The 22071-nt window shown below is 45.7% G+C and overlaps 1 protein-coding gene across 8 annotated transcripts in view; it reads right to left on the bottom strand.

The window, feature by feature from the left end:
• Nucleotides 1-13980: 13980 nt before the first annotated feature.
• Nucleotides 13981-22071, bottom strand: part of atp11a (ATPase phospholipid transporting 11A) — a 292743-nt gene continuing 284652 nt past the window's right edge. For 5 of the 8 annotated variants that reach the window (XM_067986665.1, XM_067986669.1, XM_067986666.1 and 2 more), the window contains one exon: nucleotides 13981-14713. In XM_067986665.1, coding sequence (XP_067842766.1) covers nucleotides 14447-14713 — 267 coding nt within the window. In that variant the 3' untranslated portion in view covers nucleotides 13981-14446. The remainder of the gene's footprint in view (nucleotides 14714-22071) is intronic. The other 3 variants (XM_067986673.1, XM_067986676.1, XM_067986671.1) reach the window with 2 other exon arrangements.

Genomic DNA, 22071 nt, shown 5'->3' with positions numbered 1-22071 from the left:
CCCCTAGCCCTGAATCTAATCACAACTCTGACCCTGGACCCTAACCCTAATGCACCCCACCCTACACCTAAAATATAACGGTGCCCCTAATGCACCCAACCCTACCCCTAAAACCAAACCCTAACCCCCACCCCACCTCTAAACACCTAACCCTAATCCTGATGCACCCCACCCTACCAATAAAACCTACCCGAATGCAGCCCTGAACCTAACTGCAACCCTGACCCTCACCTAACCCTAACACTAACCCCAATGCAGCAACCCTAAGCCTAACCTGAACCCCCAAACTCAATACAGCATAACCCTAACACAACTCCAAATAAACTAAAGGGTATGATTCCAACACCAATAACAAAATACAAAATATACAAGGAAGCAAATAATAAGTAAATACAGCAGAGAGACCATAAGTTGGCAAAACACAGGAACTGATTATAACCCCAAAGAGGGATAAAAGAATTACGGATCAAGAAACTACCAAGAAGAGGAGATCGGCAAGAAAAATAAGACAGCTAGTAAGGTAAAGCGTGGGCCAACCAAAAGTGGCAGGTATAAGTGACAAGAAGCTGAAGGGCTGAGTGAGAATAAGAACACAAGAGGGTGTAACTACCCGCCTGCCCGCACTAAACACACTAACCCGAACCCTAACCCTAACCCTCACTGTAACCCTAACTCTAACCCTAACCCTAACCCTAATGCAGCGTCACTATCCCTAACCCTAACCCTAACCCTAATGCACTAACCTGAACCCTAAACATAACCCGAACCCTAATGCATCGTAACCCTAACCCTAGCCCTAACCCTAACTGTAACGCTAATACACTAACCCTAACCCTAACCCTAATACACTAACCCTAACCCTAAATCTAATGCACTAACCCTAATGCTAATCCTAACCCCTAACCCTAACCCTAACCCTAACTCACTAACCCCAACCCTAACCCGAACCCAGCTCACTAACCCTAACCCTAACCCTAATGCAGACCCCCCCACCCCTTGGATCAGTTGCCACGACTTCGTCACGCCACCGACAGACACCCCACCCCGTGGGCCAGCTACCACAACATCGTCACACCAACGGCAGACTGCCGAAACCCCCCCTTCCCCGCCGTCCAGGGCGGCGACCCCCCCTTCCCTGCCACACAGGGTACCAATCTGCCCTTCCCCACCCCACAGGCCAAGGACCAGGATTTCCAATGTGGCCATCATTAGGGACCTGGACATCACACCTGACTCCCAAGAGCCCGAGCCACGTAGATCCCAACACTACACGCGGAACCAACATCAGACCATATTAAACTGAATCACCAGGGATTCCCCAGACCCAAAACGAACAGAAGGGATAACGTTCCCTACACCAAGGACAAATACACACACTACATTCTTGTACCCCAGAACCAGGGTCACGTACCAACCGCTTCCACAGAGACAAAATAAAGACCGGACCAAACCAACCATCCCAAGAAATACAGTAGTTCTAGAGCCCGAGATCACAGTAACAAAACAACCCCTTCCACAGAAACAAAGGAGCGACCAGACCGGACAAATGAACCCAATAGACACAGAAATGGGGACAGGAACAATGAGAGCCCAGGCAGATAACACAGTAGTGGAAGCAGAAGTAGCTGTAGCCAAAGTAGGGAACACAATAGGGGAGGCAGGGCGAGCAGACACAGAAACAGAAAGCACACCAACAGGGGCAGAACCCGACACTGAAGGGGAAGATGCACAGATGGTGACGAGGCACCCCAACACCAGCCAAAAAAACACAACCTGTAAATTGGAACCCAGGAAATCCATTTTAATAATAGGAGATTCTAACCTCTCCAAGATAAAAAGATGCCCAAATCCCACCACTCAAATTGATAGCTTTCCAGGAGCTAAATTCATTCATGTCACTGCAATTCTGGACAAAGTGGAACCTTGTCCGGAGACAAAAAAGGTGGTGCTCTCAATTGGCATTAATAATCGAACGCAGAGACCACTGACTGCAACTAAACAACTGCAGTTACTACTTAAATTAGCTAAAAACAAATTCCCAAATGCTCAGATCTGGGTGCTAGAAATTAATTTTAGTAATTCACTTCCAGAAATGGAAAGGAATACAATTAGAGGTATTAACCAGTATATAAACAAACCGAATTACACACCAGTAATTAATGCTAGATCCTTTAAAGTGGGGGTGGACCACATCCATTGGACAGATAGCACTGCCCATAATATAATAGTAAACAATTTTACAACACCAAGTTATAGTCCAGCAATTTTATTTTAAATTCACAAGCTTTCGGAGGCTTCCTCCTTCGTCAGGTGAACGATGTGAAAAAGGCTTCACCTGACGAAGGAGGAAGCCTCCGAAAGCTTGTGAATTTAAAATAAAATTGCTGGACTATAACTTGGTGTTGTAAAATTGTTTACAATTGTCAACCCCAGTCCATCACTGGCATCTCCACATCATAATATAATAAACCAGTGGATGAAGTCTTTAAACTAAAAAGGACATTAACACAAGAAAAAGGGAAACTAAACCTGGGAAAAAACTGTTAATAATATTTCCCAACTCTTTAACCCCACAGAGGTACATGAAAGGGTTTTAAACAAGGGCCTTACATTTGTTCCGACCCCAAAACATTGTAAGGTACAAATTCAGGAAGATCTGAAAAGGTTTTACAGGAGGGTAAAACTGACCGATTACTTTAGCAATTCAGAAACAGACAAACAACCTTTTACACCACCATCAGAATGGACCCCACCAAACAACAAGATAGAGCCAGAAATCCTAAACAATATTAAACAAACTCAATCACAAATTGAAAAAGTCCCTAAACAAACAGACAGACAAAACCTCACTGGAAAAGAGAGAAGGGCAATCATAGAACTTAAAATCAATCCAAATATAATCATAAAACCAGCAGATAAGAGCAGTAGTATAGTGATCATGGATAGGCAACAGTACCTATTTGAAGCTCACAGACAACTAAATAATACCAACCACTACACTAAATTAACAAAACCAATATATGAGGAAACACAACAAGAAATTGGAAACATTTTAACAGGACTAAAGAAATCCAAACACATTAATCAGAAACAAGTGGAATACCTAAGAGGGGAACAACCACAGCCCAGAAAATTCTACATACTACCCAAAATACACAAGCACCCTGACACATGGACTGTACCAGGAGAAATACCACCAGGAAGACCAATTGTGTCAGACTGTGGTAGTGAATCCTACAGGATAGCAGAATACATTGACTCATTCCTAAACCCCTTATCACAGAAGCACCCTAGCTACATTAGAGTCATAGAGTCATACAGCACGGATAGAGGCCCTTCGGCCCATCGTGTCCGCACCGGCCATCAGCCCTGTCTACTCTAATCCCATATTCCAGCATTTGGTCCGTAGCCTTGTATGCTATGGCATTTCAAGTGCTCATCCAAATGCTTCTTGAATGTTGTGAGGGTTCCTGCCTCCACAACCCTTTCAGGCAGTGAGTTCCAGACTCCAACCACCCTCTGGGTGAAAAAGTTCTTTCTCAAATCCCCTCTAAACCTCCCGCCTTTTACCTTGAATCTATGTCCCCTTGTTATAGAACCCTCAACGAAGGGAAAAAGCTCCTTAGTATCCATCCTATCTGTGCCCCTCATAATTTTGTACACCTCAATCATGTCCCCCCTCAGCCTCCTCTGCTCCAAGGAAAACAAACCCAATCTTCCCAGTCTCTCTTCATAGCTGAAGCGCTCCAGCCCTGGTAACATCCTGGTGAATCTCCTCTGCACCCTCTCCAAAGCGATCACATCCTTCCTGTAGTGTGGCGACCAGAACTGCACACAGTACTCCAGCTGTGGCCTAACCAGTGTTTTATACAGCTCCATCATAACCTCCTTGCTCTTATATTCTATGCCTCGGCTAATAAAGGCAAGTATCCCATATGCCTTCTTTACCACCTTATCTACCTGTTCCGCCGCCTTCAGGGATCTGTGAACTTGCACCCCAAGATCCCTCTGACCCTCTGTCTTGCCTAGGGTCCTCCCATTCATTGTGTATTCCCTTGCCTTGTTAGTCCCTCCAAAGTGCATCACCTCGCACTTTTCCGGGTTAAATTCCATTTGCCACTGTTCCGCCCATCTGACCAACCCATCTATATCGTCCTGCAGACTGAGGCTATCCTCCTCGCTATTTACCACCCTACCAATTTTTGTATCATCAGCGAACTTACTGATCATACCTTTTACATTCATATCCAAGTCATTAATGTAGACCACAAACAGCAAGGGACCCAGCACCGATCCCTGTGGTACCCCACTGGCCACAGGCTTCCAGTCACAAAAACATTAAAGACACTTACCACTTCATAGAAATACTGAACTCACTGACCGAACCACCGAACGCAATACTCTTTACCATGGACATTGAAAGCCTATACACAAACATAGAAACAGACAGAGGCATACAGGCAGTGGAAAATATCCTTAGAAAGTTCCCCAACCCCACAGACCAGATGCAGCCATAATCCAACTATTACACCTAGGACTAACAAAAAATGACTTTGAATTTCAAGAGGAATTTTACCTCCAGATTAAGGGCACGGCTATGGGCAAGAAATTTGCCCTGGCCTACGCAAACATATACAAGGCAGACTGGGAAAACACGATCTTTGAAAAGTGTCCCAAGCTCCCGATGTGTTATTACAGATACCTGGATGACATATGGGGAGTCTGGACTCACATAGAAACAGAATTGGAAGAATTTGTAAATATTCTCAACAACCACCATCCATCTATTAAACGTAAAGTTACAACACATAGATAAAGTGTGGATTTCCTGGACACCACAGTATTTAAATTAGCACAGGAAAGTAACAGCCACAAGTTAGCAACAAATGTATTCTTTAAAGAAACAGACACACACACACTCCTGCACATAAACAGCCACCATCCAAAACATACCTTTCGGGGGCTGGTGAAGTCACAACTGACACGTTTTCGCTGCATATGCACAAACAGAGAGGACTTTAGGGAAGCCACCACAACCCTATTTACTGCACTGAGACAGAGAGGTTACACAAAAAGGTTCCTCAGGCACATTAGGTCAGATTTCCTGAGGGAACTGAATAGCCCACAACCAAACAGAGAAGCAGCAAGACTACCACTGATAACGACATACGATACAACAACCAAACTAATACACGGAGTGATGAAAACCCAATTTGGAAAACTAAAAGAGGATGTTGACACACTTAGCCGATGCAACATAACATCAGTATACAAAAGAACTCAAAACCTTCGGGATAGTCTGGTCCAAAGTAGGATAAGAAAACAGACAACCCAGAACTGCACAAACCCAAAATGTGGGACGTGTAAATACCTAATTATCCGCAAAATGATACAAAATAGACACACAGGAAAAGCAGCCCTAATAAAACAAAGAATTACATGTGAACAGCACAATGCTGTCTATGCAATTCGATGCAAACAATGCCACATATTGTACGTGGGAGAAACAGGGAATAGTCTAAGGATGAGGCTCACAGAGCACCTCAGTGCTATTCGAACGAAGGATGTATACAAACCTACCTCCCGTCACTTCATGGAGCATGGTCTGGAATCCCTGGAATTTATGGGGTTGGAGACCAACATGAACTGGACAACCTCACAAAGGAAAAGGAGGGAGAAACACTGGATTACAACACTACAAACTCAGTTATCAAAGAGCTTAAATCAGATCTAAATTCGGGAAAATCCAAAATTAAAACACAAAACTTCCCCAACCTTAATTACCACAAATCCCAACCCCATCTTGATAAACCTGTCAAACCGCAATCACACCCTACCCTAACCACAATAAACAGACCTATCCCCTACTGTTAAACCTAACCAAAAGCACTAAACCCCACACCGCCCACAACAAACAGACCAAAACCCCAACCCTAACTCCAAAACACCCCATTGGCCCATGACAAACATACCTAACCCCTACTCCTAAAACCTAACACTAACCTAATGCACCCCACCCGGCCCACAACAAACAGACCTAACCCTAATCCATCCATAGCCCCAAACCACAACCACATCCCCCCCTGCACACAACAAACCTAACCCTAATACCCAGCCACATCCCACCCGGCCCACGACAAACAGCCCCCACTCCACCGGGCCCACAACAAACAGACCTAAACCTAACCCTAATACCCAACCACATCCCACCCGGCCCACAACAAACAGACCCCACCCCACCCGGCCCACAACAAACAGACCTAACCCAGTCCATCCATAGACCCAAACCGCAACCACATCCCACCCTGCACACAACAAACCTAACCCGAATATCCTTCCAGGTCCCACCCGGCCCATGACAAACAGACCCAACCCATGTCCCGAAACCTAACTCTCACCCCACCCGACCCACAACAAACAGATCTAACCCAGTCCATCCATAACACCAAACCACAACCACATCCCACCCTTCACACAACAAACCTAACCCGAATATCCAACCACATCCCACCCGGCCCACGATAAACAGACCTCACCCCACCGGGCCCACAACAAACAGACCTAAACCAACCCTAATACCCAACCACATCCCACCTGGCCTACGACAAACGGACCACACCCCACCCGGCCCACAACAAACAGACCTAAACCAACCCTAATACCCAACCACATCCCACCCAGCCCCTGACAAACGGACCCAACCCTACCGGGCCCACAACAAACAAACCTAAAACTAATCCTAATACCCAACCACATTATACCCAGCCCACGACAAACAGACCCCACCCTTAACATGAAACCAAACTCGAATGCACCTGACTCTACCCATAAAACCTAACCCTAGCCCTAATGCAGCAACCCTAATCCCCCACCCGACTCCTAAAACCCAAACCTAGCCCTAATGCACCCCACCCTACCCCTAAACCCTGACTCTCACCTAACCCCACCCCGAATGCAGCCCTAACCCCCTAACCCTAAACCCCGAGCCCTGAATCTAATCACAACTCTGACCCTGGACCCTAACCCTAATGCACCCCACCCTACTGTGAAAACCTAATCCTAACCCTAATGCACCCAACCCTACCCCTAAAATCTAATCCTAACCCTAATGCACCCAACCCTACCCCTAAAACCTAACCCTAACCCCACCCCTAAATACCTAAACTATACGCACCCCACCATACCCCTAAAACCTAACCCTAATGCAGCCCTGAACCTAACCGCAACCCTGACCCTCACCTAACACTAACCCTAACCTTAACCCCCCAACCCCAATACAGCATAACCCTAACACTACTCCAAATAAACTAAAGGGTATGATTCCAACACCAATAACAAAATACAAAATATACAAGTAAGCAAATAACTACTACATAGAGACCATAAGTTGGCAAAACCCAGGAACTGATTATATCCCCAGAGAGGGATCAAAGGATATTGATCAAGAAACTACTAAGAAGAGATCGGCAAGAAAAATAAGACAGGTTGTAAGGTAAAGCGTGGGCCAACCAAAAGTGGCAGGTTTAAGTGACAAGAAGCTCAAGGACTGAGTGAGAATACGAACACAAGAGGGTGTAACTACCCTCCTGCCCACACTAAACAACCTAACCCTAACCCTAACCCTAATGCAGCAAGGGCGGCGAAACCGGTCAGAGTGGTTCCAAGAAGGAATGATGGATGGTACTTAAAGCTGGAGGACGAGACGCATTCAGTAGTAGCCAAGCAGGAACTCTGGATGGTGCCTAAAGCTAAAGCACAAGGTACATTCATTTGGACAGCAGGAACAGTCTGAGGTGCGGGCCAGAGCCAAGAGGCAGACAACATAGGGAGGGCGTTTCCCCCTCTGCCCACCATGTTAAACCTAACCCCAACCCTAATGCAGAGTCGGGGACCCTAACCCTAATCCTAACCCTAATGCAGCGTAACCTTAACCCTAATCCTAATGCAGCGTAACCCTAACCCTAACCCTAATGCAGAGACTTTCCACAGTAAACTGGGCAAATCTGTTAATGGTTAAAATGACTGATGATCAGTAGGAGATGTTTAAAGAAACATTTAACGTGATACAGAATCGGTTTATACCCCTGAGGGGCAAGAACTCTACTTGCCAAAAAAACCAGCCATGGACAACAAAAGAGGTAAGGGACAGTATAAGACATAAGGAAAGGGCATACAAAAAGGCAAAAAATGGCACAGATCCTGGCGAATGGGAAAGACACAAAGATCAACAGAAGGTCACAAAACAGATAATAAGAGCTACAAAAAGAGAGTTTGCAAAGAAACTTGCAAGGGATATCAAAACCAATACGAAGAACTTCTATAGTTATATTAGGAAAAAGAGGATGGTCAGGAGCAGTGTTGGCCCCTTAAAAACTGAAAGTGGGGATATTGTCATTGACAATGGGGAAATGGCGGACATGTTGAACAATTACTTTGCGTCAATATTTACAGTAGAAAAAGAGGATAGCATGCCAGAAATCTCAAGAAAACTAATATTGAATCGGGGACAGGGACTCGATAAAATTAACATAAGTAAAGCAACAGTAATGAAGAAAATAATAGCACTAAAGAGTGACAAATCCCCAGGACCAGATGATTTCCATCCCAGGGTTTTAAAGGAAGTAAGTGAGCACATTGCAGATGTCCTAACTATAATCTTTCAAAGTTTTCTAGATTCAGGAACTGTCCCTCTAGATTGGAAAATTGCACATGTCACTCTGCTTTTTAAGAAAGGAGAGAGAGGGAAACCAGGGAATTATAGACCAGTTAGCCTAACATCAGTTGTGGGGAAAATGCTGGAGTCTATAATTAAAGATAGAACACCTCGAGAATTTTCAGTTAATCAGAGAGTGCCAGCATGGATTTGTGAAAGGTAGGTCGTGCCTGACAAACCTGATTGAATTTTTTGAAGAGGTGACTAAAGTAGTGGACAGGGGAATGTCAATGGATGTTATTTATATGGACTTCCAGGAGGCATTTGATAACATAAGAGACTGTTAGCTAAGATAGAAGCCCATGGAATCGAGGGAAAAGTAAGGAATTGGTTAGGAAATTGGCTGAGTGAAAGGCGACAGAGAGTAGGGATAATGGGTAGGTACTCACATTGGCAGGATGTGACGAGTGGAGTCCCGCAGGGATCTGTCTTGGGGCCTCAATTATTCACAATATTTATCAACGATTTAGATGAAGGCATAGAAAGTCTCATATCTAAGTTTGCCGATGACACAAAGATTGGTGGCATTGCAAGCAGTGTAGATGAAAACATAAAATTACAAATCGATATTGATAGATTAGGTGAATGGGCAAAACTGTGGCAAATGGAATTCAATGTAGACAAATGTGAGGTCATCCACTTTGGATCAAAAAAGGATAGAACAGGGTACTTTCTAAATGGTAAAAAGTTAAAAACAGTGGATGTCCAAAGGGACCTAGGGGTTCAGGTACATAGATCATTGAAGTGTCATGAAGAGATGCAGAAAATAATCAATAAGACTAATAGAATGTTGGCCTTTATATCTAGAGGACTGGAGTACAAGGGGGCAGAAGTTATGCTGCAGCTATACAAAACCCTGGTTAGACAGCACCTGGAGTACTGTGAGCAGTTCTGGGCACCGCACCTTCGGAAGGACATATTGGCCTTGGAGGGAGCGCAGCATAGGTTTACTAGAATGATACCCGGACTTCAAGGGTTAAGTTACGAGGAGAGATTACACAAATTGGGGTTGTAATCTCTAGAGTTTCGAAGGTTAAGGGGTGATCTGATCGAAGTTTATAAGATATTAAGGGGAACGGATAGGGTGGATAGAGAGAAACTATTTCCGCTGGTTGGGGATTTTAGGAGTAGGGGGCACAGTCTAAAAATTAGAGCCAGACCTTTCAGGAGCGAGATTTAGAAAACATTTCTACACACAAAGGGTTGTCAAAGTTTGGAACTCTCTTCCGCAAACGGCAATTGATACTAGCTCAATTGCTAAATTTAAATCTGAGATAGATAGCTTTTTGGCAACCAAAGGTATTAAGGGATATGGGCCAAAGGCAGGTATATGGAGTTAGATCACAGATCAGCCATGATCTTATCAAATGGCGGAGCAGGCATGAGGCGCTGAATGGCCTACTCCTGTTCCTATGTTCCTCTGTTCCTATGGATAGGCTGGGGTTGTTTTCCTTGCAACAGAGAGGCTAAGGGATGATTTGATTGAGGTGTACAAAATTATGAGGGGCCTAGATAGAGTGGATAGGAAGGACCTATTTCCTTCAGCAGAGGGGTCAATAAACAGCGGGCATAGATTTAAATGCGGAAATTAGGAAAAATTTTTTCACCCAGAAGATGGTGGGGGTCTGGACCTCACTGCCTGAGAGGGTGGTAGAGGCAGAAACCCTCGACTCATTTAAAAAATAGCTGGATGTGCACCTGAAGAGCCATGACCTGCAGGGCTACGGACCAAATGCGGGAAAGTGGGATTAGGCTGGGTGGCTCGTTTCTCAGCCGGCGCAGACACGATGGGCTGAATGGCCTCCTTCTGTGCCGTACATTTTCTATGATTCTATGAACTGAACTGGACTGGTGGGTTTGATTTGATCTGAACTGACCTAGACTGGACTGATGGGTTTGATTTGATTTGATGTGAACTGAACTGAACTGGATTGATGGCTTTGATGTGATTTGATTTGATTTAATGGGACAGAACTGAACTGAACTGGTCAGTTTGATTTGATTTGAGTTGAATTGAACTGAACCGGGCTGGTGGGTTTAATTTGATTTGAACTGAACTGAACTGGTGGATTTGATTTGATTTGATCTGCGCTGGACTGGTATGTTTGATTTGATTTGATTTGATATGAACTGAACTGGACCGGTGGGTTTGATTTGATTTGAACTGAACTAAGCAATTCCCTTTTGGAAGTTACTATTGAATCTGCTTCTGCCACTGTTTCAGGCAGTGCATTCCAATTCATAACAACTCTAAGTAAAACAAAATCTCTTCATCTCCCCTCTGACTTTTTTCCAATTATTTTAAATCTGTGTTCTTTGGTTACTGATTCTCCTGCCATTAGAAACAGGTTCTCCCTTTCTACTCTATCAAAACCCGATATAATTTTGAACACCTGTTAAATCTCCCCTTAACCTTCTCTGCTCTAAGGAGAACAACCCCAGCTTCTCTAGTCTCTTCTTGGAACCATTCTAGCAAATCTCCTTTCACCCTCTCTAAGGCCTTGATGTTCTTTCTAAAGTGTGGTTTCCCAGAATTGGGCACAATACTCAAGCTGCGGTCTAACCAGTGGCTTATAAAGGTTATAATAACTTCCTTGCTTTTGTACTCTATGCCTCTATTTATAAAGCCAAGGATTCCATATGCTTTTTTAACAGCTTCATCAACTTGTCCTGCAACCTTCAAAGATTTGTGTATGTGAACCCCCAGATCTCTCTGTTCCTTCACTCCCTTTAAAATTGTATCATTTAATTTATACTGCCTCTCATCATTTTTCCTTCCAAAATGCATCACTTCACACTTCTTGAGAAAGCTATAGTGTGTAGCATCTCAGTATAAGTTACTGACCCAGAACACTGGAACGGGCCATTTCGCGGCGTGCCCCGTTAGTTATAACAACAATTTACTACCTGTAGGAATGAGACTCCATGGTTAATTTGTTCCCTTTCTGGGCCGGAGAGGTTGTGTGGCATTGCAGGAATATAAATTTCATCATTAAAAAGGTACTTGTGCTATTAAGTACTCGCCCTAACTTTCTGCGGCGAGTTTAATTTGCAAATATAGCAATTTCTTGAAGCTCATGGAGGGAGGTTGTGGGTGAGCTGGCATTTTCGCGAGGCTAACGGCGGAGTGGCACAAATCCTCCAGCAACTTGTGGTGATTTGCAATTCACAAACTATATCTCCTCACCACAAGGTGCCGGATGATTTACACATTAATAACAGCGTCTGAATTAAACTCGCCGTTATTTTGGTAGCAAAATCTGGGCCATTATTTTCTTCAATTAGGAACAAAGGAACATAGGAACAGGAGTAGGCCATTCAGCCCCTCATGTCTGCTCCGCCATTTGATAAGATCATGGCTGATCTGTGATCTAGCTCCGTATACCTGCCTTTGGCCCATATCCCTTAATACCTTTGGTTGCCAAAAAGCTATCTATCTCAGATTTAAATTTAGCAATTGAGCTAGTATCAATTGCCGTTTGCGGAAGAGCGTTCCAAACTTCGACAACCCTTTGTGTGTAGAAATGTTTTCTAATCTCGCTCCTGAAAGGTCTGGCTCTAATTTTTAGACTGTGCCCCCTACTCCTAGAATCCCCAACCAGCAGAAATAGTTTCTCTCTATCCACCCTATCCGTTCTTCTTAATATCTTATAAACCTCGATCAGATCACCCCTTAACCTTCGAAACTCTAGAGAATACAACCCCAATTTGTGTAATCTCTCCTCATAACTTAACCCTTGAAGTCCGGGTATCATTCTAGTAAACCTACGCTGCACTCCCTCCAAGGCCAATATGTCCTTCCGAAGGTGCGGTGCCCAGAACTGCTCACAGTACTCCAGGTGCGGTCTAACCAGGGTTTTGTATAGCTGCAGCATAACTTCTGCCCCCTTGTACTCTAGTCCTCTAGATTTAAAGGCCAACATTCCATTTGCCTTCTTGATTATTTTGTGCACCTGTTCATGACACTTCAATGATCTATGTATCTGAACCCCTAAGTCCCTTTGGACATCCACTGTTTTTAACTTTTTACCATTTAGAAAGTACCCTTATTGTAGTCTTTTCATATCTTGCTAATTTGGGCAATTGCTACTTGTTCCTCTTTATACAAAAAATGGTTTGACATGTATGACAGGACATCAGTTCCTAATTTCTTACATTTAAGGATCATGGCATGGGTTTGTAAAAAGTAAATCATGACGAACGAACCTAGTTGAATTTTTTGAAGAGATAGCTAATGTGGTAGATAAGGGATTGTCTATGGACGTTATTTATATGGACTTCCAGAAGGCATTAGATAATGTTCCGTATAAGAGACTATTAACAAAAATGAGAGCGCGTGGAATTCGAGGCAACCCATCGGCAAGGGTAGGGTTTAAGATTTTGCATTAGGAGCTTAGGGCTTTAAGGTTGGGGCATTGTGGTTAATGTTACTGTTGTTTTTTTTAGTATTTTTGAATTTAGACTTTGAGGTCGACAGGTGGGTTATGGTTAGGATTAGGGTTACCCTCACCCTGTGGCCTTCTGGTTAGGGGTCTTCTTTTTAATCTGCTCTTCTACTTTTCACCTGTCCTAATATCTCCTTATGTGGCTCCAGTGTCAAATTTTGTCTGATAATGGTCCTGTGAAGTGCCTTGGGATGTTTTACTACGTTGACGGTGCTGTATAAAGGCAAGTTGATGTTGTTGAATCAGAATGGAAAAGTAACATTGCTGCCCTCCCTGAACCAGGCTTTCAAGCTGTCTGCAGCTTTGATCATCATTGTAATTCTAGACAATGAATAAACTCAGCCTGAAGATGTGAATTAGTGGTGCAGTAACCAGGCATTTTAAACTAGCTTGAGAATCTCTGAACCACTTTAACAGACTGTGACAAAACAAGGGGTCCTTCTGGCTCACAAAGATTTCCACTTACCTTGGAGGGCCAACCTGATGGGAAAGCCATGACAGATTCCACGCTCAGGCCTGGGTTAAAATGCCATCAGGTCCCATTGACATAATGGGACCCCAGTTTGCATAAATTCATGAGGCTCCTGGAGGGCATATCAATCACCTGTCTGCAGTGAGCAGTTAAAATGGTGGCCAACACAATTCCAACAGGACTGAGCGAAAAGTCACAATGTACCTTACCCCATTCCTGCTGGCGGGGTGGGTTAAAATTGACCCAAGGTCTCAGCCTACCAGTTTCACCTGCTGCGGATATGAACTGGTTTCACCAGTTACGATAGAACCATAGAACGATAGGTGAACAAAGAAAAGTGCAGGAGTATATTTTTTGAAACATTGTTTATGCACAGGATTTTTTACATAGAAAGCCAAATAACGAGAGCTTTATTAAAGGAGTAGAGTATAAAGGAACATTAATAGACACATTGATTACTGGCAGACTTTCCTTTTGTTGATGTAACTTGCTGATAATTTGATGATTGGATTGTCGGATGAATCACACAGGTTTGAGTATTACTGGATGACAAAGCAGCATCATAAGGAATAGGATAGGACAATAAAGTAATGTAATAGTACCAGCTACACAGTACCAGACTGTGTATTTTGTTTCACTTCATCAGGTGGAACTGACTGGCCCAGACAGAATGCAGGATGTCTTATTCAAGTTCTTAATGGATACTTGAACCTTCTGGAGTCAAAAAAGATCTCTCAAGTCTTTACTGTGGCAGTCTTGCTAAAACAGGAGTGATTAAGCTCAAAACGACAGGATTCAAAGGCGATATTCCCTAGGCTAGACTGCAGTTTCCAAACCAGATCCAGCAAAAGTGCAGCGTGCATTGGAAGGGCAGTGATTACCAGAATAGTCAAACAGTGATGGATTGTTACAATAATCATCCTCTGTCCAATACGTATGCATCACCTTCATAGAATTTGGAGCAGAAACAGACTTTGTAGGTTGATGGGACCTATGGATGTTGCTTGTGTAGATGGAAGTCTGAGCAGGAGCCAGTGGGGTAAACTCTGATACACGGTCCTTCTTGGATTGCCTAAGGATATCCTGCCACCAAACAAAAGCAGTTATTAGTTTTATCACTAATTCAATTACAAACAAACTTAATGTTCTAAATTCCACACTTACATAGAATTACATAGAACGTACAGCACAGAAACAGGCCATTAGACCCAACAGGTCCATGCCAGTGTTTATGCTCCAAAAGAGCCTCCTCCCACCCTTCTTCATCTAACCCCATCAACATATCCTTCTATTCCTTTCTCCCCCAAGTGCTAATCGAGCTTCCCCTTAAATGCATCTATGCTATTCACCTCAACTACTCCTTGTGGTAGCGAGTTCCACATTCTAACCACCATCTGGGTAAACAAGTTTCTTCTGAACTCCCTATTGGATTTATTAGTGACTATCTTATATTTATGACCTCTAGTTCTGGTCTCCACCGCAAGTGGAAATATTTTCTCTACATCTACCCTATCGAACCCTTTCATTATCTTAAAGACCTCTATCAGGTCACCACTCAGTCTTCTCCTTTCAAGAGAAAAGAGTCCCAGCCAATTCAGCCTTTCCTGATAGGTATAACCTCTCAGCATCATCCTAATAAATCTTTTTTGCACCTTCTCCAGTGCCTCTATATCCTTTTTATAATATGGAGACATAGAAATGTTCACAGTAGTCCAAGTGTGGTCTAACCAAGATTCAATACAAATTTAACATAACTTCTCTGCTTTTCAATTCCACCTCTCTAGAAATGAACCTCACATTTCACAATCATACAAGGAGAACAAGAAATTAAGGATTGCATTAGAAAAAAATTATAAACTGCGTTGAAGTGCAAGGCAGCTGAAGATCACAGGTTGATAGTTATCACTAGTTCTTTTTACTTGTTGTTTAATTGTCCACCACCATTCACGACTGGATGTGGCAGGACTGCAGAGCTTTGATCTGATCCGTTGGTTGTGGAATCACTTAGCTCCGTCTATAGCATGTTGCTTCTGCTGTTTAGCATGCATGTAGTCCTGAGTTGTAGCTTCACCAGGTTGGCACCTCATTTTTAGGTACATCTGGTGCTGCTCCTGGCACGCTCTTCTACACTCCTCATTGAACCAGGGTTGATCCCCTGGCTTGTTGGTAATGGTAGAGTGAGGAATATGCCGGGCCATGAGGTTACAGATTGTGCTGGAATACAATTCTACTGCTGCTGATGGCCCAAAGCGCCTCATGGATGCCCAGTTTTGAGCTGGTCGATCTGTTCTGAATCTATCCCATTTAGCATGGTGGTAGTGCCACACAACACGTTGGATGGTGTCCTCAGTGTGAAGACTTCATCTCCACGAGGACTGTGCGGTGGTCACTCCTACCAATACTGTCATGGACAGATGCATTTGCGACAGGTAGATTGGTGAGGACGAGGTCAAGTAAGTTTTTCCCTCGTGTTGGTTCACTCACCACCTGCCGCAGGCCCAGTCTAGCAGCTATGTCCTTTAGGACTCAGCCAGCTCGGTCAGTAGTGGTGCTACTGAGCCACTCTTGGTGATGGGCATTGAAGTCCCCCACCCAGAGTACATTCTGTGCCCTTACTACCCTCAGTGCTTCCTCCAAGTGGTGTTCAACATGGAGGAGGACTGATTCATCAGCTGAGGGGGGGCGGTAGGTGGTAATCAGCAGGAGGTTTCCTTGCCCATGTTTGACCTGATGCCTTGAGATTTCATGGGTCCAGAGTCAATGTTGAGGACTCCCAGGGCCACTCCCTCCTGACTGTATATCACTGTACCGCCACCTCTGGTAGGTCTGTCCTGCCGGTGAGACAGGACATACCCAGGGATGGTGATGGAAGAGTCTGGGACATTGGCTGAAAGGTATGTTTCTGTGAGTATGGCTATGTCAGGCTGTTGCTTGACTGGTCTGTGGGACAGCTCTCCCAATTTTGGCACAAGTCCCCAGATGTTAGTGAGGAGGACTTTGCAGGGTCGACTGGGCTTGGTTTGCCTTTGTCGTGTCCGGTGCCTAGTGGTCCGATGCCGGGTGGTCCGTCCGGTTTTATTCTTATTGTGACTTTTTTTAGTGAGATTTTACAACTGAGTGACTTGCTAGGCCATTTCAGAGGGCAATTAAGAATCAACCACATTGCTGTGGGTCCAGAGTCACATATAGGTCATTTTAACAAGGCTACTGAGCAGAACGTCCACCACGGACGCTCTTAGTAAAACCTGGTGGACACACACAGCGGCACTGTCATGTAAGTTTAAAATATATCTTTGTGGGGCTCTGAGCAGTGTAAAGAAAGTTTGGGCTCCCCCCAACTCCCCACCCCAGGCTCTCCCCACCTCACCCCCAGGCTCCCCCCACTCCCACCCCCCGCCCCCAAGCTCCCCCCACCCCAGGCTCCCCCCACTCCCATCCCCAGGCTATCCCCCATGGACTCCTGTACCCCAGAAACACACCCTCACCCTAGGCTGCACCCACTCCATGACAGCCCCCCACCCCTAGCCTTACCCAAAGGCTCCCCCAGGCTCCTACTGCCCTCACCCAAAGCTCCCCCTCACCACAGGCTCCCCCCATCCCAGCCTCACCCCCTCACCCTCAGATTTCCCCCCCAGCCTCACCCCCGGGATCCCAGGTTCCCCCTCTCACAACCAGGATCCCCACCGCCCCACCCCAAACTGCATGATCTTTGCAGGCCCTGACACCTCCTGTTGGCTTCCAGGCCACGAGTTAATCTTCCCCTTAATCTTTCACCATTTACTCTCAAAAACCCTTCCGTAATTTTGAAAATCTCTATTCAACTTCCCCTTAATCCCTCTGTTTCAGTCTATTTTTTGAGCCTTTCTCCATAATTATAACCACTCATTCCTGGTATCATCTAGAGAATTTTCACTGCGCCCTTTCCATGGCTCTAATATCCTTCCTACAATGGGGTGCCCAGAACTGCACGCAATACTCCAACTATGGCCTCACCAATCTCTTCTACAAATTCAAGATCACTTCCTTGCTTTTACATTCGATGTCCCTGTGTATAAAATCCAGAACTTCATTTGTCTTTTTATGGTCTTTCCTACCACCATGTCCCCCTTTAAAGATGCCTGCATCCGGAGCCCCCATTCTCTGTATCCGCAGCTCCTGATCTCTGTCTGTATCTTGTCCTCGACTTCACTGCACCTCCTTCTCATCATGCTCACACTCACCACTATTACAACCCTCACTTACCCACAATTCAAATCTCACACTGACAATCAACTATTCTACCATGACAGCTACACTCTCCAAACACCTCACAAAACTCTAACAAACTTTACTCTTTCCTGCAGGAGTATGTGGCACTTGACACCAGGCAGCAGGCTGCCACCAGAGAAGCAAAAGCCCGTCTGTACACTCTCTACCCCCTTGTAGAGAACGTCCTGGCAATCATGGGAAGGGTCAGAGTTGAGGCCGTGGTGACTGGCAATGCTGAAGGAGATGTCGGGCAGGGTTTCTTCACACCTTAGCCTCTTTGTCTCTTCTGACTTCCACCTCACCCACTCATTCTGCATGACAAGCTGCAGATGCTTTTACCTGCCACTTCTCTCTGCTTTCCCTTCACACCACAAGCTAACCCTTGATCCTTTCTTTCATTTTAGCTGCTGAGAATGTCAACGCCCCTCAGCCAGTGGAGCAAGAGGTGCCCAGCATTCCTGAAGATGCATTATCACTCGATCTAACCCTTGCAAGCATCAGCTCAGATATTGGCACCATGCGTACTTTAGAGGCTCGGCTAGAGGAGGTGTCTACATGTGGTGACTCATTGGGCACAAATGCGCAGGAGCTAGGGCAAGGGAATAAGATGTCACAGGTGCCAGCTCGCAGGAGGGTGAGACTAGCTCTGCTGCAGAAGACTCAGATACTGACTTCGAGGGCCCAGGGTACCAAAGAAGGCTAATGGGAAAATGCTGGATGCACTGTGCAGCCTGCCGGACAGCTTGCGCACAATGTCACGGAGGATCCAGCTCCAACTTGTGTCAAGGCTTCGCACAGAGCATGGAGACCATTCTCTTCAACATGGACCGAGCAGTCAGCTCCATCAACACCACAGTGGCGCCCACCACGATGGAACCTACTACGATGGAGCCTCTGCTGACAGCTCTGACAGCTTCCATGATTGCTCACAATGCTACCATGAAATCTCGGATGGCTGCCATCTTGCCTCTGGGGGCCAATATCGACAGGGGCCTCCAAATAATCCTGCACTCTGTTCGCAGGCAGAGCCATAGGAGTGCTGAGCCCAGTCCCAGGAGAGTGGCCATGGCTCTATGGGAGTGGCACCTGCTGTCCTCTCTTAGGATCACAGCATGTTTGCTCCCCCAACACCCACTCCACCAGTGCCCATGTCAGTGCCACACAGCCAGCTGGGCCGGACTGCCCTGGCCCAGGCCGTGAGGCTGAATTCTGCATCTGGTCCCTCTAGGCTCAGAGCTGCTCGAGGTCGCCCTCCAAGGCCATCTGAAGTGTCTTCCATGGAAACTCAGCAGCCTCCCACCTCCCAGGCTGCAGCCACTGGGGAAACACGGTGTAGGAGTATCAGGATAGGGAAAGGAACACACAACACACAACACAGGCACTAAAGGTTGGCACAAGGGGAATTCTTAATTGTTTCTGTAAACTATCACAGAGATGTAATTGAATTGATTGCTAAAAAAATGTTTTATTGTGGATTTGGCATTGGTGTTTATCTTTGTGGTGAAGATCCAAAACTCTGGAGTGAAGGAAGACAATGGGAGAGTGGTAGTAAGGACGTTAGTGATAGGACTGTGGGATTGTTAGTGTATTGGGGAAGGGGAGGGCTGATTTAGGTGAAGCATTCCTCCATGAGCTGGTGTCTGAGAGCTCTGGAAGATGGGGGTTCTGGTGGTCGTTGCCTCTCTTCCCCACTCTTCCTCCTCCTGTATTTGTTGCTACCCAGGTGGCGGTAAAGGCTGGTCCCTTATGATGGTGCAGCAGACGGTGCTCAAGGTGTACTGAAAAGCTCCCATTGAATGGTGCAGACCACGGAAGCATTGCTTGAGCACGCTGATTGTCCGCTCGATGATGTTTCCTGTGGCAGCATGGCTCTCATTGTAGGCTTGCTCTTGTGACTGCTGCCAGGATAGTGAGCTGATATGCTGTCTGTGGTCGCAAACCAGCTGTGCGCTGAGGGAGTAGAATCCCTTTCGACTGAAGAAGGTGCCAGGCTGGTTATAGGAAGCATGCATGGGGTTGTGTGCAGTCTTTAACATCTTGTACAAAGTCTAATGCTCTCTCCTCCTGCTTCTCTCTGTCCATGGGGAAGGTGATGTAGGTGTTCCAGTTGGTGTAGGGAACCTCAGTGACCTCCCAGCTGCAAAAGTACTGGGAACTGTGAGATGTGGCTGTAGCATAGAATCATAGAAAGTTATGGAACAGAAAGAGGCCATTCGGCCCATCGTGTCTGTGCTGGCCGAAAGAGAGCTATCCAGCTTAATCCCACTTTCCAGCATTTGGTCCGTAGCCCTGTAGGTCATGGCACTTCAGGTGCACATCCAAGTATTTTTAAAATGAGTTGAGGGTTTCTACCACCCTTTCAGGCAGTGAGTTCCAGACCCCCACCACCCTCTGGGTGAAAAGATTTCTCCTCAGGTCCCCTCTAATCCTTCTACTAATTACTTTAAATCTATGCCCCCTGGTCACTGGTCCCTCTGCTAAGCGAAATAAGTCCTCCCTATTCACTCTATCTAGTCCCATCATAATTTTGTATACCTCAATTAAATCTCCCCTCAGTCTCCTTTGGTACAAAGAAAACAAACCTAGCCTATCCAATCTTTTCTCATAGCTAAAATTCTCCAGCCCTGGCAACATCCTTGTAAATCCCTCTCTAGCGCAATTACATCTTTCCTGTAATGTGATGACCAGAACTGTATGCAGTACTCAAGCTGTGGCCTAACCAATATTTAATACAATTCTAGCATAACCTCCCTGCTGTTATATTATATGCCTCGGCTAATAAGGGATACTTCCTGTATGCCTTTTTAACCACCTGCTACCTTCAGGGATCTGTGGACATGCACTCCAAGGTCCCTTTGTTCTTCTATGCCTCTCAGTATCCTCCCATTTATTGTGTATTCCCTTGCCTTGTTTGCCCTCCCCAAATGCATTACCTCACACTTCTCCAGACTGAATTCCATTTGCCACTTTTCTGCCCACCTGACCAGTCCATTGATATCTTCCTGCAGTCTACAGCTTTCCTCCTCACTATCAACCACACGGCCAATTTTTGCATCATCTGCAAATTTCTTGATCAAGCCCCACATTCAAGTCCAAGTCATTAATATACACCACAAAAAGCAAGGGACTTAGTACTGAACTTTGCGGAACCCCACTGGAAACAGCCTCCAGTCGCAAAAACACCCGTCAACCTCACGGTGTGAGGACAACAGAGTGTGAGCTGCTGAGAGTTTGGTACGTGTGGGAGTTTAAGGGTTAATCTCTTTAAAGCTAGTGCATATTGCTTCAACTGTTTAAGTTCAATTTTAAAGTTTAAATTTTTAAGTTTCTGTCAGGCTTCAGCAGAGAGAGCTGCTGTAGCAAGTTAATTGGTTAGCTAGATTAAACTGGTACTTGAAGGTGGGGCAGGCCTGACTCATCTGAGTTACAAACTGTAGAAATACAGGGGCCTGTCAGTGCGACAGCACGGTGTGCGGAAAACACAGTGTGAGCTGCTGAGAGTTTGGTACATGTGGGAGTTCGGTGAAGTGGGGGAAGGAGGTGCTGCTTTGCCTCGCTTTTCCTAACTTTTTCCCCAGAGTGGCAGTGGACCTGAGAGTAGAAGACTGAGATTGGGGAATAAAAGCAGCAGCAGACCTGCAACAAGAGAAAACTACTGTGCGACGTCGCAGGTGAGGCAGGAGAGTCTGAGAGGTGAGCACAGTATAAAAGGGGAGACCTAGAGCGGGAGGAGAGTCTGAGAGTCGAAGGCAAGTCATGGCAGCAGAGCTCGCACCCGTGATATGCTCCTCCTGCACTATGTGGGAAGTCATGGACACTACCAGTGTCCCTGGCGACCATGTGTGCAGGAAGTGTGTCCAGCTGCAGCTACTGGCTAACCGCATTTCGGAGCTGGAGCTGCGGGTGGATTCACTGTGGAGCATCCGCGATGCTGAGACTGTCGTGGATAGCACGTTCAGTGAGGTGGTCACACCGCAGGTAAAGATTACGCAGGCAGAAAGGAAATGGGTGACCGCCAGGCAGAGAAAAAGGACTAGGCAGGTAGAGCAAGAGTCCCCTGGGGCCATCTCCCTCTCAAACAGAAATTCTGCTTTGGATACTGTTGGGGGAGATGGCTTATCAGGGGAAAGCAGCAAGAGCCAGGTTCGGGGCACCACGGGTGGCTCTGCTGCACAGGAGGGGAGGAAGAAGAG

The sequence above is a fragment of the Heptranchias perlo genome, chromosome 6 (assembly GCF_035084215.1).
Source record: "Heptranchias perlo isolate sHepPer1 chromosome 6, sHepPer1.hap1, whole genome shotgun sequence".
Taxonomy (NCBI): domain Eukaryota; kingdom Metazoa; phylum Chordata; class Chondrichthyes; order Hexanchiformes; family Hexanchidae; genus Heptranchias; species Heptranchias perlo.
The sequence above is the reverse complement of the archived record's forward strand: the minus strand, read 5'-3'. Positions and strand labels throughout refer to the sequence as shown.